Source organism: Anas acuta, chromosome 28 (assembly GCF_963932015.1).
Source record: "Anas acuta chromosome 28, bAnaAcu1.1, whole genome shotgun sequence".
Classification (NCBI taxonomy): Eukaryota; Metazoa; Chordata; class Aves; order Anseriformes; family Anatidae; genus Anas; species Anas acuta.
The window spans coordinates 628,005-644,668 of record NC_089006.1 but is presented as its reverse complement, the minus strand read 5'-3'; the positions used below and the strand labels follow the sequence as shown (position 1 = coordinate 644,668).

Genomic DNA, 16,664 nt, shown 5'->3' with positions numbered 1-16,664 from the left:
CTATACATTTTTCCTCATGCACAGGAAGGTTTCAGGTGAGCATATATCAGTCTGCTTCAAAAATCATCTTCTTTTTCCTCTCTATTTCATGTTCACTGCTGCTGGTAGAGTTGGAACATGGGGACCACTCATTCCACACATTGGCTGCGATTTCTGTGTACCTTGCTGCTGGTGAAATGTCAGGCCCCACTGAAGTTCAGGTAGAAAAGACAAAAACGAATTGGGCCTCACTCTGTGAGTATAAATTGGCCAGCCAAGATCTGCTTCATAACATCAGCAAGACAGACTGGCAGCTGCTTATAATCAGACTCCCTGTGGGTTAGGATCATTAGTCAGTAAACACTGATGTGTGGAGCTGTGAGAGCTCCAAGCTGACACACTCTAAGCCACATCTTGAAGAAGTTAACAGTGAACTTTGTTAAGCTTCCTGTGCCACATAAACAGGTTGCAAATTAACCACCAACACCTGTGTTGCCCCTGCTGTTTGAAGGGAAAATCATGGCTGTTTTAACACAAGCAGTGGCTGGTGTGCTTCCCTTCCTGAAGGGGGAAAGGGACTGCAACAGAGACCTGCAGCATGGTGAGGTCTTAGATAACATAGCTCTGCTGGCATTTTTTGCTGGGGCACTGGTGATAATGAGAGTCCTTCCAAACTCTGCTGCTCCTTTCGTGCACAGCGCCTACCTGAACTATCTGAATCTGGTAGAAGGCTGTAAGAAGAGTAAGGGGGCAGGCCAAAAGGACAGGAAAAGGGGATTTCAGAATGCAGGATCGTGAGCAACGCTGAGATACACCAGGGCACCTCCAGGGTTATATTCGAGGATCAGGTGGGAAGGGACAGGGTCTCCACCCTGGAGAGCTGGGGAAAGGTCACAGGACGGTCCCATCGTTGGGGGAGTTGTTGCTTGGGTGCTAAGAGAAGCCTCAGTGTCCTCAGTGAAGCAGGGTCTTCTCCAGCGCGTTCGGTGTGCAGTGCCAGTCCATGCCAGAATGCTTCACTCTGACATGCCCATGATCACAATGACAGCATGTTCGTCCCTATCAGGGTTGGAAGTGATGGGCAGGAGGAGGGACAGAGCTGCCACCACGGTCTGGGCTGCACCAGGAAACCCCCAGTTGCTTTTCCATGTCACAGCTTCCTACCTGTGCCTGCCACAGGGAGCTCTTCTTGGGCTGGGAGCAGGCTGTAGCGATGTTGTTCCCCACCAACCATTGCTTGCGTTCCTGTTGGTGTTGCTGAGCCTGCTCTTATCCTTCTTCCTATCAGCTTTAATTAGAAAACTCTACGCCCCACAGCTTGGTTTTGTGAGGGATGCCAAAGACGTCACCGAGGAAAGCCAACTAGGATGACCAGCACACTGTTAATGAGCAGCAGACTAATGAAGTTTTTAATTAGCAGGTGTACGGGTACAAGAAGGTGCATTGAGACATGCACATGGTGACTGCAAAAGCACTCTGTCAGGGGCAGCAGCCAAGCCCCTGACGTTGCCTCTGATGGAGCAGCCGCTGCAGCTGCACCCTGCCATCAGGCCTGAGTGTCCTTCAGTGGGCAGCATCCCCTGGTGCCCATTTTCTGGAGCACATCTTCAGGCCGTGACAGCCTGAAAGGCAAATGCTGTGGAAAAAATGAGCGTGAGCCTGTGTGCCAGTCATTTTGCCTTTGCTGCCACCTGACCCGAAAGCGTTTGGCAAGCCCAATCACACAGAAGGTGATTCCAGTGCGTTTCACTGCCGTGCATGTATTTCCCCCCACTCCTACGTGTTACTCTCAGGTCATCGAGGCAGAAGGGCAGTCCTGGGCTTGGATCTTGATGGCATTTCTTGACCCCTCCTGGTGTTGGCAGAGGACGTAACTTCTTTCACAGGAGCCGCTCTTGCCTTGAGTAGGACTCCACTTCTCTGGCAGCTAATCAAACAAGGTTTTGTGCCACTGCTTTGCGTGCTTTCTGCTCTCCTCCATGATGGTCTTTTACCAACTTCTTCTCGTCTTACAGAGAAACTTGGCGTAGCTGGGCAGCAACAGTGGCAGCACGAACTGTCCATTGATGGTTTGTGTGGAAGGGTCCAGCTGTGGCAGGTAACAACCCCTCTCCAGCCTGCCTTTGCCCTTGGCAGTGAAACCGATGAGGCGCATTTGTGCTGAACAGATCACGAGTTCTTGTAAGAATCCTTTGGCAATGGTGTCAGCTTGATGCTCCTCTCTCGCAGAAAAGACCAAGAGTTTGGCTGCTCCCGTGTCCCCCGTCACCTGTTTAGAGAGCTGTGCTGAAGCCAGAGCCATTAATTAGAGCCTGGGCGAGATGTCCTCTCTTCTGATAGGGATCTCCCGAGGGCTTCTTTAGTGGCTCTGTCAGATGTTTCTGCATTCCTACGTGGAGCAATTACTTACCCGATGTAATTTGCCCGCTGATTGAGGACTTCTTCCGCGAGATATGGTACTCATTCACGTTCCACGGCGCTTGGTGGATTGTAGGGCTTTGTGCCACCCAGTCAGGGCCCTGTCCCAAGAACCCATGGAGCTGTGCAGTGGGGTGTCCAAGCAGGTGGACATGGAGACACCTCCAGCATCAGTTTTCCATGGCATCGTTCTGCTTCAGGGAGGTGCGGAGAGGATGTGGCCACTGCTGCAGTGCCGTGTTGTGATGCCGACCTGCCCTGAATCCTCGAGGTCCCTATTTTTCACACATCGACTGACTCTCCCGTGTGCAGGTGCAAGCCTGAGAGGCAGCTGGCATGCCTTGGTCCTCAGATGTGCTGGGTCAAGACTGGCACAGAGTGTACGTCCTGAGGCATCCGTCCCTGGCCATAGTTATCTTCTGAGTGCTTGGGAGCTGGCGGCAACTCCTCAGGGCTCCTGTGAGCTCAGTACTGGTGGAGCCCCTGCCTCTCGGAATCCCTGGATCCCCGTTCTTCCGAGCTCAGGAAGTCTTCTTCACGGGTGGAGGAACCTGTGGGCCTGGCTTTCTGAGCTGGTGGCAGGGAGCCCGTGTCTTCCTCTGAGCCCTCAAACAGAGACGTGCCTTGTGTCAGGGTCCAGATTTTGGAGGTGCCTTTGGTGGCCTCCATGAGTTCAAGCCTCGTAATTTCCAGGAGGCTGCTGGTGGGGCCAATTATCTAGCTGGGCTTCTCATCCCTCGTCTGGAATTTGCAATCGCTGCACATTTCTATTGCAAGAAGCTGGGCACTGGGGATGGCTTTAATTAGCCTGTGTCTTGGCTGGGCCATGGAGGCCTCCAGAGCCCGAAGAAGTCCCAGTGGAGATGAGCAGGGCCCCAGGATCAGATAGGGGTGGCTTGTGCTTCAGGAAAGGACCTGCATGGACTAGCAGATTTTTCCTCTAGATTGGTGGTTAGCAAGGCGGAAACAAGCCACAGCGCTGGTCTGGCACCTCCCAAACGCTTGGGAACATTCGCTCCTCCCTTGGCAGCTTGCTTTCTGCCCCCCACCCCTTAGTCGTGTATATAAGGGCCCTCCGAGCAGCCCTGGCACTACACGACCCACTCCAGCAAGGCAGACAGCAAGCTGCTCCTCCAGCCCCAGCACCTCTGCTCTTGAGGACAGTGAACCAGAAGGCCTTCAGCATGGGTAAGAAACGCTCTGCAGCCTCCCCACAGCAGCTCCATGCCCTCTCGCTCCGTCCTGGCCCTGGCTCCAGCCTCTGCCTGGGGCTGCAGACATCCCACCTTGAAGCCGAGTCCCACTTGTGGACTGGGAGCTTTGTTGCTCTGCAGCGCTGATGGAAGGTGGGACTGAAGCCTGGGGCACAAGGGTTTCTTTCATCTTGCTACTGGTCTGCTTCCAGGGGCTTAGCTTTGCTCATCCCAGCCCCCCTGCCTTGGGCAGGGACACCTCCCACCACACCAGCTTGCTCAAGGCTTCATCCAACCTGGCCTTGAGCGCTTCAGGGATGGGGCATCCTCAGCTGCTCTGGGCAACCTGTGCCAGTGCCTCACAGCCCTCATAGTGAAGAATTTCTGCCTTATATCTAGTCTAAATCTACGCAAGCAGATGCTGGTCAGAGGTCCCCACTGATGACGAGGGTGGGCGAAGGTCCACTGGGTGGGATGGAGCCTTTTGAACTGGCACCATTTAAGGATGTGGACGTTTCTCCTTTCATTCTTCTCTCCTTCATAATTCAGACAGATGCAAACTTCAGTGCTACGACTACCCCGTCTGCCCGGACGTTGTGAAAGGCAAGTCCTCTCGGGAATGTTTGGAAAGGGGGGTGTTAGCTTCAGACTGGATGATGACAAAGCCTGAGTCTTTTAGAGACCACCGTTAATTAATTGCATGTGCTGAGTCCCTTCCCTTGGTGGGAGAAAACTGGAGCTGTGCAGTGATCTGCTTGTGTTGTGTTCTCAGCTCTGGGCCAGGAGTGAGCCAGGGCTGGGCAGTTGTCATTGACCAAGGAGGAAGGTTGTAGCTGCAGAAAGCGTAGCTTAGTCTTACCTGAGAGTCTGCTGAAGTTTTTTATTTACCTTTACTCTTATTTCGTGGCACATTTTAACACAAGTTTTCCATATACCTAGCTCCTAGAGAGGAGCTTGCATATGTGACCTGTACTTACCGAGAAACATGCACCAACCAACCTGACTTCTTGGCCACTGTTGATCTCAACCCCAGATCTCCGTATTACTGCCAGGTACTTGTGCCTACACTGCTTTATTTGCAGTGATGACCAGATGTTTACTCCATGCTTCACAACATGTACTCTATTCTGCTGTCCCGTGTGCCTGACTCTGGCTGAATCTTCTGGATCTCTGTGTCCCAACTCATTTCCAGAGCATCTTTGTGCTGCTATTCAACTTCTGGTTTGAATCTCCTGCCTATGACTGTTCAACAGGGAAAATAGTCCCTAGTGACCCAGGAGGATGAGAGTATCCAGCGCTTTCAGCATGTTTCTATTGCACTGCAATTTCAGAGATGCTATAAGGCACTGAATCAAGCAGTCTGATGTCATGCTGAATGGGAAATCAGCAATTATCTGTCTCTGAAAGATACTAGGCAGATTCTCTACATCCACTCTTCTTCTTTGAAATGACCTTTCCACAGATCTTCTTTGGTGCAGGGGACAGTATTATCACCTCTAAGTTGTTGGATGCATTAATGTCCCCTTTTGTCCCTGCCTTCCTGACTGAACCCTAACTTTGCCTTTGACTGCCTAGGTGATCCACCGCCTGCCCATGCCCAACCTCAAAGACGAGCTGCATTCCTCAGGCTGGAGCGCTGGCTGCGTCTGCTTTGACAATATCACAACAAAAAGGAACAAGCTGATTCTCCCCTGTTTGATTTCTTCCCGTATTTACGTGGTGGATGTGGGTTCACAGTGCCGGGCTCCCAAGCTCTGTAAGGTATGCCTGAGCTGATTCAAAGGCAGCTTTCTGGGAAGGACTTGGGAACTGGTGCTTCTGGAATAATGCACAGGGAAGAAGGTTCTCCTCCTCTTCTTTTCTTCCCCCTGATTTTAGAGACCTGGGTCATGCTTCCCCCTCGGCTTTCTCCTTCTCAGGCTGAGGGGAGTCTCCGATCCCCATTTTCTTGCCTTCCCTGTGCCTGTTGCATTCAGGGAGTGTCTAGTAACTGTAAGCCACGTAGCACCCCATGCCTGGCCCCCATCCCAAAGAGTAAGGTGGGCAAACAAGCTCTTACAAGCTGCTGCATTCATGTTGTCCTTGTAAAGGAGAGCTCAGTGGCTTCTTCGCTTCTTTCCAAGGATGAGCAAGGCCTAGCAGGTGTGATTTCTTCGAAACAAAACTCCTGTGAACACCAGAAACCTCAGATGGCAAAGACTCTGCTATATAGTGTGAAATGAGGCTTACATCTGTGTGTCCTCTTTTTCCAGATGATTGAGCCAGTGGATGTCTTCTGGAAGTGCAACAAGGGTCACCTTAGTATAGTTCATAGCCTGCCTAATGGTGATATACTGATTGCCAACATGGGAGATCCAGCTGGCAATGGAAAAGGTACTTCTTCCTACAATAAGACCATGAACAACATGACTGGTTGGAAAGATGAGTATTTGATCTGTTGTGCATGCCCTCTTGCATCACAGGAGGATTTATTGTGCTGGATGGAGAGACCTTTGAGCTGAAAGGTAACTGGGAAAACGAGTGCGAGGCCCCCCCAACTGGCTATGACTTCTGGTTCCAGCCCCGCCACAACGTTCTCATCAGCTCTGCCGGACTGGTTCCAAAACGTGCGGGACGTGGATTTAATCCTGATGATTTGAAGAAAGGTGAGAATGGGGATGCAAGCACTGAGCCAGAACTGACCAGGCTCATGGGAGGATGTTGATGCGGTTGCTGAACGGTCCAGAACCGGGGGAGGGGGCAGGCGGAGTTGTCCCAAAATGGCCCATTTTACGGGCACTGCCCCAGGACGCTCATCGTCTCTCCTCAAGACAGGCTGGTTCCTGTTCTCTCCCTCTGCTCCCAAAGTCACTGCATTTTGCTGCTGCTGATCCTGGGTAGCCGCTGCTGTGGCTGTCCCTGCCAGGGAGCGTCTTTAGGTGTGAGCGATCTCCGTAGCTCCCCTGCCCTCTCCTGACTCTCGTCTTTCCTCTTCCTCAGGGGTCTTTGGGCGCCGCCTGAACGTGTGGAACTTGTCCTGCCGCACCCTGACCCAGTGCTTTGACCTGGGGGAGGACTCGTTGCCCTTGAGCGTTAAGTTCCTCCACAACCCCGATGCTGCTGAGGGCTATGTCAGCTGTGCCCTGAGTGGCATCATCTACCGCTTCTACAAGGCTTGTTGTGAGGCAAGTATTCTGCCCGCAGCCACCAGAAACCCAGGCGTGAAGTAGGCACTGCACCCAGACTCTCTGAATTTAAGAAGCGATTGGACTGTGCGCTTAGGCACATGCTCTAAAAGTCTGGGGAGAGCTGTGCGGTGCCAGGAGTTGGACTCAGTGATCCTTAGGGGTCCCTTCCAGCTCGAGATATCCTATGATTCTATGATTTGCCTGGCTGTGCAAGCGGGCGAGCGCAGGGGAGGGCTCTGTCCTGAGCAGGGTGTTTGTGCTCCTTTGCAGAGAGACACCTGGTCAGTAGAGGAGGCGATTCAGATACCAGCCAAGGAGGTGTCGGGATGGATTCTCTGCAAGATGCCAGGTTGGTGAGCTCTGAGGTGGAGTTGCCCTTTTCCTCTCGGAGCGTTGCGTTGTGCAGCCTGGCAAAGCCCAGCGGCTGTGCCCTGTAAACCCAATGCATGCCATGCCAGAGGGGCTGAGTTTTCTGCTGACGCCGCCTCCTCCAGAGTTCTTTTTTCTGTGCCCTAGCCTTCACAGCCGACATGGTCATCTCCTTGGATGACAAATACCTGTATCTCAGCAACTGGCTGCACGGAGACATCCGCCAGTACGACATCTCCAAAACCTGCAAGCCCAGGCTGGTGGGACAGGTAAGGACGGGCAGAGGGGCTTGCAGTGTTGGCTTCCTTATCAGTACCTGGTGGTGGTTACAAGACAAGCCACACATCTCCCACTGCCTTGCTTCCAGGTGTTTGTGGGAGGCAGCATCCTCAGAGGCGGGCCCGTGACTGTGTGTAGAGATGAAGAGCTGAAGTGCCAGCCGGAGCCCTTGGTGATCAAGGTGAGCTGTGTTAGGAGGGGAGGCAGCCATTGTGCTCTGCTTCTCTGCTCTGCTGCCTCTGCTTTTGCTTGTCTGCTGAGAGAAAGAGGCCCTGACATCCCTGCTCTCTGTTGTGCCTCCAGTGCAAGAGGGTGTACGGTGGCCCTTGTAAGATGCAGCTCAGCTTGGATGGCAAGAGGCTGTACGTCACCAACTCCTTCTACAGCACGTGGGACAAGCAGTTCTACCCGAACGTGGTCAGGTAAGAAATCTGGGGGAGGAAAGGGGCCTCTTTTGCAAGGCCTCATTGCTAGAAGTGGGGAAGGTGCCTCACCGGGGGACTGCGAGGAATCCCTTGCGGTTGCTGTGCTTGCTCTTGTTGAATTGCACACGCAATTGTCTCGATGCACCTCTGAACCTGCTCCCTGTGTGGAGCTGCAGTGGCAGGGCTTGGCTTGGGAGCGCGTACGTTGATCGGCCTTGCAGGTGGAGTGAGTCCATCTGTGGGTCTCTCAGAGCCAGGCCACGGCTCTGCTCCACCAGAGGCAGTTTGGTTTAGTAACGATGACCTCCAACACAAAGGCAAGCTCCAGCCTGTCTGTCACATCATGCCTGGCGGTTTACTCGCCTCCGGTGAGAATTCAGCACAGAGCCATGGGTGCTGGTGTTAGCCACTGCTAGGAGTGGGCCTCTGCTGTCTTCTCTGTGGAGAAGACAAGATGTCAGGGAGAATGCCTCCACCTCATGAAGGGCAGGAAGGGCCCTGTGTGCTTGTCTGTAATGCCTGCTCTCTCGCCCCCCTGCAGGGAAGGCTCTGTCATGCTGCAGATTGATGTGGACACTGAGAAAGGAGGCCTGACGGTGAACAAGAACTTCCTGGTGGATTTCGGAAAGGAACCCAATGGGCCTTGCCTTGCCCGTTCTATCCGCTTCCCTTGTGGAGATTCCACCTCCGACATCTTGGCCTAGACGCCATCGCCTAGCCTCCCTTCTCGCTGATGTGAGTTGCTGTTCTTCATCCAGGTGATTCCTGGACAGTTTTTCTTTGGTGCAAGAGCACTTGAGGTTTGCTTGTGGCATGCTTGGGTCAGTATTGTATTACAGCCAAAGGAGCGAGTAGTGCTTTAATCTGAAAAGAGGTGCCTGTTTCCTGACACTGGTTTGCTCGTGTTCTGCTTTAAACACAAATAAAATTGTTCTTTGCATCACCTAGATCTTCACGTGTCTTACTTCATCGAACCTTTCTATAATGTTTTCAACAGTGGTTAATGATAAGGTTGACATCTGGGAAATCACTTCTACAGGATCACTGGACCACCTTTTGGTGCCAGTTCTCAGGAGCTGTGGGCCAGCAGCCTTCCATGAGAGAGGGCATTAGTGTTAGAGCTTGCTGATTTTCTGGTCTGCACCTGGGGTGAGCACTGGCAGGGACAGGGCAGCAACTTGCTGCTAAAGATGTGCCTGTAGAGGCTGAGAGCCTGCTGCACTGCCTGTGAGACCGAGCCTGCAGACACTCAGCTCTGCAGCCAGAAGCAGCAGCAGACACTGACTAAGTTAGATGTGTCATGGGGAAAACTGTTACTCTGCTCCTGCCCTCCTTCCAGCCTGCAAATTAACATCCCACAGTAAACATTCGTCCTGCAATTAAAAGAAACCCAGTCCTCATTTTTCATTTTTCCTAGTGATTAACATCTGCAACCTCGTAAAATTATTTCTGTGGTTGGAAATGCAAGCACTTGCCCATCTCTCATGAGGGGCGCCCCATGGGGAAACTCAGGACAGTGCTTCTAGCAGAGAATCAGAGGAGAGGAGCTGCCTGCTTTCTCTCTGTGGCTAAAAGCCCTTGTTTTGAATTTCACAAGAACATATGTACTACAGAGCGCAGCCACAGCCATGTCCTCTTCCCCGTGGGAAGGGAGGAGATTCTGGTAGCTCTGAAATAGCTTCCCTGCACGATCCCAGTGCTGAAAGACGCTGAAGGCTGCCCCAGTACCTCCCACACCCCGGGGCATGTGGATCCTCCCCTTGGTGTCCTTTTCACACCGTGCTGCTCCCCATCCCACTCCCTATATATTTGAACCCTGCAGAGCTGCGTCTCCTCACTCGACTGGCTCCTACCAGGCAGCATGCAGGCAGCATCACCTCCTTCTGCTTCTCACCAGCAGGTGAAACCCTCCAGCACGACCTCCAGCACCGGTAAGAGATCTCTTGCTTGGCTGCAGCTTGCTCTCAAGAGGAGCAGGCTTGGGGCTGTTTGGTGGCCGGCTGCCTACTGGCTGTGGGCTCAGCTCTGGAGCCTCCAAAACTTATCCTGAGCTGGGTCTTGAGGGTTTATTACTGTGACACCCGGACAGAATAAAGTAGAAAGACGTGTGGGGATGAGCGTGGTGTCTTCTCTGCCAGGAGAGTGTTTCTTTTTTCAAGCTACTATAAGTGCCAGAAAGTGTTTAGGCAGATTGATAATTAAATGCCTTCTAACTATTTTTATTTAATTTATTCCCATTATATTCACCTGCAACACACTGTGCTCGTTACAATCAGCCATACCATGACAGGGAGTCCTCAGAGCAAAGTTTGGGTTTAATGGGGCTTTTCCTCCAGGGCTAATATGAGGGGAAGGGGGAAGAAAGGTGGTTCCACAGTGCTTCAGGTAGGAGCAGGGACCTGCATGCTGGTGTCCTGTGCTCTCTGCAGAACGTGATGTCCTCAGGGACTGCAGGAGAAAACCTTAAAAAACAAACAAGAAACCGAGTCAGCAAAGCTGAGTAGTAGAGTTTAGCTGCAGGTTTCCTCCCTCTCCTCAGGCTTGCCATCATAAATGGGGAAAAGGGATCCTTTTGGAGGTGGTGGTTGTTTCCTAACAAGCTCTCGTCCCCCTGCACTAAGGGCGCTTTCCTTAACTGTTTTGAAGTCTGTTGGAGGGTGAGGCTGGATGGGTTCGAAGCACCCAGAGACCAGCAGCAGGACGGGGCTGGGGCTGGCTGATGTCTCCAGCCCTGAATGCTGTGGGAGCAGGGGCTTCGCGTGGGAAGCTCAGCACTCACACCCCCGGGCAAGGCACTGCAGAGGGGAGCAGAGTGGAGAGAAGCAGCTTTGAGCCCCGTAGCTTTCTGCACTAGATTTGTATGGCACCTCTCCTATGGAGGCAGGCTGAGGGAGCTGGGGGTGCTGAGCCTGGAGAAGAGAAGGCTCCGGGGAGACTCAGAGCAGCCTGCCAGTCCCTAAAGGGGGCTACAGGAAAGCTGGGGAGAGACTCTGTCAGGGAGTGCAGTGGGGGCATCGGGGTAGCGGCTCGAAGCAGAAGAGGGCAGGTTTGGCTCAGATACCAGGAAGAAATTCTTTACTCCGAGGGTGCTGAGGCACTGGAGCAAATTGCTGAGAGAAGCTGTGGGTGCCCCATCCCTGGGAGGGCCCAAGGCCAGCTGAATGGGGCTTTGGGCAGCCTGGTTTGGGGGAGGTGTCCCTGCCCGTGGCAGGAGGGGTGAATATTAGGTGATCTTTAAGGTCCCTTCCAACCCAAACCATTCTGATTCTGTGATCTAATTGCTGTTTGTTTCTGTTCTTCTCGATTCAGAAAGGTGTGGAGCGTGTGGCCCTGGCTTCGCCTCTCCTCTGGATGCGATGAAAGGCAAGTCCAAAATCCAGGGCTCTCAGGGAAGAGCCCTGTGCTGTCTGTGATTTAGGTAAAGATTAGAATAATGCCTTCAAAGAGGCGTTATCAATTAACTCCATCCGCCAAAGAGGCTCCCCAGCAAGCGTTGGGGAAGCAAAGAAGTGAAAGTTTTGCATCTGGCCTGTCCCAGGGCCAAACTCCAATTGCATAATGACAGCTTGGTCTCAGAACAAACCTTCTTAGGCTTCATAGTGGCTTGGGATGGGTCATAACTTGCATCAAAGTCACCCGTGGCTTCACTGTTCAAAACCAAATGGGATTTAATTTTCTCAGAGGCAACCACACCATATAGGCCCATGACACCACTGCTGGGAGCTCAATGCTCTTGGATTTCCAGGGAGTAGAGAAGGCTGGGGAAGAAGGGAGCACCCTTCCTCTTTCTTTTTTTCCAGGCACCCTCAGGAACACAGCACCACGCTCTGCTCCTGATGGCTTGCATTCTGACAGGACAGAGCCTCCTGTAGCGAAAACCAGCCTCACAGGCTTGCAGGCTGCTTGCTCAGGCACTTTGCCTTTTGTTCGCATTGCCAAAACACTAGTGCTCTCATGTGAAGGGACCGATGAAAGCATTGACTGCTGCTATCCTTCCCTTAATCCTCCTCTCCAGTGCTTAGCAAGCACATCTTTGAAACCTTAGACAGCTCTGGAGCTTGATCCTGGTCTGTGATTCCTGTCCCTGAAACATCTTTGAACAAAACAAACACCAGTGAAGAGCTGAGTCTTTAAAACATGCCTGGATGTTGGCAGGGCTGGATGGTGATTTGAGTTAATAGTAAATAGCATGGTCAGGCTCACAGGCAGGTGATGAAAAGCTCCTTGGGATGCCTGGGGAGGTGAATTAGGCTCTGCGCTCTGCCTGTGCCCTGAACCCTGGCTTTTGGTTCCCTGGCAGCTGCAGGGATGGGGTCCCTGGGTGCCTGGCAGCTGCCCTCGAACCCAAGGCCGACGCAGACACCGCTGTTACGAAAGCTCATAAAGGTGTCATGTTGAAAAGGCAGCTATTGTCTGCTTTGGATCAGTGACAGAGGTCCCAGGTCACCTCTCCCTGTCCCCACCTCCTCTTCCTCAGCATTTCTCAGACCTGTTCTTCCTCCTGCTTTGCTTTGGCAGCACTTTCTGACACGGCGCAGCGCCCGTACCACCCCTGCGGCTGCGAGGAGGCTGCAGGGTCGGGGTGCTGCTGCGGCTGGAGGCCTGGGGTCCGTGGGTGCAGCCATCCCAGCACCACGCTCGCCCCACTGTGCCTGGGAGCCAGCAGACCTTGGCGGCACCTTTGAGCCTCGTGGAGGCATGGGGGAATTGTGCCCTTGGCCTCAGCCCTGCAAGCATTTTGCCTTTGTGCTTCTCATGCATTTTCAAGGCTTCTCCTGTGATGGAAATGAGACACAGAGTGGTTTGTTTTGTGTGACTGGTGGGGTTGGCATGTCTGAGCAGGGATGGGAGATCCCACTGCCCCACAGGGCAGCCCGATCCAGCCAGAGACTCCTGCAGGGTGTTCATTCTGCCCAGTGCTTCCTGCTGACGCTCGTGCAACATTTCTGTCTTGAAAGGGCCCCGGGAGGAGATATTATACGTGCCCTGCATCTACAGGAACACCGGCAGGAACAAACCTGACTTTCTGGCCACTGTGGATGTCAATCCCAAATCTCCAAACTATTGCCAGGTACCGAGCACCTCATCTCTGTGCTAAGCTGGTGGCAGCACACCAGCCAAGGGAAACAGCTCAGTGCAAGCCCTCCCTCACATTCCCCAAAGCTGCGGGCCCGGTACCGAAGGCTGGTGCCTACCCAGCTCGTCCTCAGACTCTGAGCCTTCCTGAGCTTAGGAGATGTAAGGAAACCCCCCTTCGTGTACCATCCTTGGGCTCCCTTGTGCACCAGCACACCCCAGCTGCAGAGTTAGGCTTGCCTGAGGCTTCCTGACCCCATCCACGGCAGTCTGCAATGCTCTGAGCTCCCGGGTCCGATCCATTGGAGTCCTGCGTCCCGGTGTGAGCAGGAATGGCCCTTTGCAGGTGATCCACCGCCTGCCTATGCCCAACCTGGGGGACGAGCTGCACCACTCCGGCTGGAACACCTGCAGCAGCTGCTTCGGGGACACCACCAAGAAGAGGAACCGCCTGATCCTCCCCAGCCTGATCTCCTCCCGCATCTACGTGGTGGATGTAGGAACCGACCCGCGAGCTCCCAGGCTTTTTAAGGTACCCTGGAGGTGGTGCCACGTGCTGGCTCACCTGCTCAGTGTCTGTGGCAGGACAGTGGGGCAGCTCCCACCCGTCCGTGGTCGCACCAGCCCCCTGCACCCCTGTGCAGCAGGCACCATCTCACCCGCACAGGGGAGGTGACGGAGCCTGTGAACTCCCGCAGGTTGTCAACCCAGAGGACGTCTTCTGGAAGTGTAACCTGGGCTACCCCCACACCTCCCACTGCCTGGGCAGCGGTGAAATCATGATCAGCACCCTGGGAGACCCGGCCGGCAATGGGAAAGGTATGGGTCGTGCCAGTGCCCCGGGAGAGGGTGCCAGGGCAGGAGGAGCAGCGCTGGCATCCAGCGCTGTCCTGGAGCCTCCACCAGGCTGATCTGCAACGCCTTGATCTGCCTATTGCTGTTTGTCTTACAGCACTCCAAGGGGTACTCCGGGTGATTTCCCCACCGCCAGTGCATGTTTGTTTTTGCTTCAGGTGGCTTTATTCTGCTGGATGGAGAGACCTTTGAGATCAAGGGGAACTGGGAGAAGGGGGACAAGAGCCCCCCGATGGGTTATGACTTCTGGTACCAGCCGCGCCACAATGTCTTGATCAGCACTGAATGGGGAGTCCCGAAATGCCTGGGATATGGGTTTGACCCAAACGATCTGAAGAAAGGTGAGGAAACTTCTGTTTAGGCACTCCAGGAGCGAGATGCTGAGCAGGGCTGCAGTGAAGCCCCATTTCAACTCTGTCATGAGTGAGCGCTGACCATCTAACAGACCCAGATAAGATTGTCCAAACAGTTTGCTTGCAAAACTGATTTCACACCAGTTCCCAGAGGTCACACTGATTTTACAAAGCCTCAAAAGAGAGCCCCAAAAGTGACCACTGCTGCTGGTGCAGAGCCCACGGGGCCGCCTCTGCACTGAGGTGGGGCTGAGCCCCCTGGGGCTGTGGCACCTCAGCCAGAGTCCCTGTGCCTCACAGTGTCCCCTCTGCCCCCCCCTTGCTCCCTCGCAGGGCGCTACGGACGCCGCCTCAACGTGTGGGACTGGACCACTCACACCTACGTCCAGGCCATCGACGTGGGCGAGGACGCGGCGCCCCTGGAGATCCGCTTCCTCCACAACCCGGACGCCGCCGAGGGCTTCGTGGGGTGCACCATCAGCAGCGCCATCCACCGCTTCTACAGGACCGAGGTACCGCTGCCCCGGGAGGGCAAGGGGCGGCGGGCAGGGGTGCTGGGTACGTGGCAATCTCACCGGAGGACCTGTTCTGACTGGCAGCAGTTTATGCTGAGGTGATTTAATTCAGAGGAGGTTTATTTATACCTTTGTTGTGGATTTACAATAGCTCGAGCAATGTTCCTTCTCGGTGTCTGTTGTGTGTAAAAACAATCCGGGTGAGGAGAACCTCTGCCACCAGACCAGTTAATCCAGCTGGAAGGTCGGACAGGTTTTTGGCCCCCAAAACCCTTCCTCATGCCCCAGAGCCCGTCCTCGCGGTGGCTCCGCAGAGCCAGAGATGAGGTTTCCTGCAGCCCACCAAGCAGCCCCAGAGACGGGAGCTGGTGGACGTGCACACGGCATCCGCCCCCCGTTGGGCCTTATCCTGCCTCTGCCCTGCGCACCAAGCCCTCAGGCCGTGCTTTGTCCCACAGCGAGGAGACTGGGCGGCCGAGAAGGTGATCCAAGTCCCCAGCAAGAAGGTGGAGGGGTGGCTGCTCCCGGACATGCCAAGTGAGTGTGTCCCCGTCAGCCGCGGTGCAGCCGCCTGCCCGGGGCTGCCACAGGTGTACAACTCTGCTGTCCCCTTCCCAAGGCTTCATCACCGACATCCTCATCTCGCTGGACGACAGGTTCCTCTACTTCAGCAACTGGCTGCACGGAGACGTCCGCCAGTACGACATCTCCGACACCCGCAGGCCCAGGCTGGTGGGACAGGTGAGGCAGTGCCGGCGTGCCCCGCCACTTCTGCCCCAGCTCGGGGTGGGAGCAGCCCCGCTTCCCCAACTTCGCCACCCTGAGCTCCACTCTCCTGCAGGTCTTTGTGGGTGGCAGCATCACCAAGGGAGGGACCGTGACCGTGTGTGGGGACGAGGAGCTGCAGAGCCAGCCGGAGCCCTTTGTCATCCAGGTGAGCTCGGCTTCGCTCCGTCCCACCTCCACCCTCAGCCTCCAGGCATGCGGGGCGGTGGGGGCAAGCCCGGGGAGCAGGTCCCAGTGCTTCTGCTCCTCCGGCCCGGCCCGAAGCAGGTGGAGGCGTCCCCTGCTCACCTCGTCCTCCCCTCCACCTGCTGCAGGGCAGGAGGGTGTCTGGGGGGCCCCAGATGATCCAGCTCAGCCTGGACGGGAAGCGGCTGTACGTCACCACGTCCCTCTACAGCGCCTGGGACCGGCAGTTCTACCCGCAGCTCATCAGGTGGGGGAATCTGGGTGAATTTTGGCAGCCACGGGGATGGGGGAGGCAAGGATCCCCCCTGACCCCGCTCCCACCCCTCCACAGGGACGGCTCTGTCATGCTGCAGCTCGATGTGGACACAGAGAAGGGCGGCCTGACCGTCAACCAGAACTTCTTGGTGGATTTTGGGAAGGAGCCGGGCGGGCCCTGCCTGGCGCACGAGATCCGCTACCCCGGTGGGGACTGCACCTCCGACATCTGGGTGTAGCAGCCCCAGGGCTGGCACGCAGCCGCCCTTCACTTCCTTCCCCTCTCATGGATGCTCTCCCCAAATCTCGGCTTTGCCATTGGCCTGACCTCCCGCAGTGCCTTCGACACTTAGGGCACAATGGGATGGCAAACCTGGAGATCCCGCTGCTGTCCGTGTTCAAAAGCCCTCCTCCCTGCCAGTGCCACCGAAATCCCACATCCTGCACCCTGCATCTCACATCCTGCACCCTGCATCCTGCATCCCCTGTTCTGCATCCTGCATCTCACATCTCACACCCTGCATCCCACATCCCCTATCCTGCATTTCACATCCCACATCTGACATCCTGCACCCCCTATCTTGCATGCAGCTTCCCACACCCTGCATCCTGTATCCTGCATCCCAAATCCTGCATCCTGCCAGCAGCCCGTTCCTGGAGCACGACAGACACTTGCACACTGCGCTGCTGCCCCCAGAACGCCTCAGTGCCAAAAATCCTAGGGCACAGGAGAGGATGAAGTGCTCATCCCCTCAGTGCCCCATGGCTGGGCACTGCTGAAATAAAACAGACGTCTCTGCGCTGCAGC

General features: G+C 54.9%; 2 protein-coding genes across 2 annotated transcripts; both read left to right on the top strand.

Moving 5' to 3' along the window:
- The first annotated feature begins 5,168 nt into the window (after positions 1 to 5,168).
- On the top strand, positions 5,169 to 8,714 carry LOC137845574 (methanethiol oxidase-like). Its single transcript, XM_068662916.1, has 9 exons — positions 5,169 to 5,351; positions 5,843 to 5,963; positions 6,053 to 6,235; positions 6,570 to 6,758; positions 7,032 to 7,106; positions 7,274 to 7,395; positions 7,494 to 7,586; positions 7,709 to 7,827; positions 8,372 to 8,714. Exons 1-9 carry the CDS (start codon positions 5,184 to 5,186, stop codon positions 8,532 to 8,534), a joined length of 1,233 nt encoding a protein of 410 aa, XP_068519017.1. The 5' UTR covers positions 5,169 to 5,183; the 3' UTR covers positions 8,535 to 8,714.
- A 3,988-nt stretch (positions 8,715 to 12,702) lies between these two features.
- On the top strand, positions 12,703 to 16,662 carry LOC137845539 (methanethiol oxidase-like). Its single transcript, XM_068662828.1, has 10 exons — positions 12,703 to 12,901; positions 13,253 to 13,438; positions 13,605 to 13,725; positions 13,920 to 14,102; positions 14,448 to 14,626; positions 15,088 to 15,166; positions 15,249 to 15,370; positions 15,471 to 15,563; positions 15,730 to 15,848; positions 15,933 to 16,662. Exons 2-10 carry the CDS (start codon positions 13,271 to 13,273, stop codon positions 16,093 to 16,095), a joined length of 1,227 nt encoding a protein of 408 aa, XP_068518929.1. The 5' UTR covers positions 12,703 to 12,901; positions 13,253 to 13,270; the 3' UTR covers positions 16,096 to 16,662.
- Positions 16,663 to 16,664: the final 2 nt, after the last annotated feature.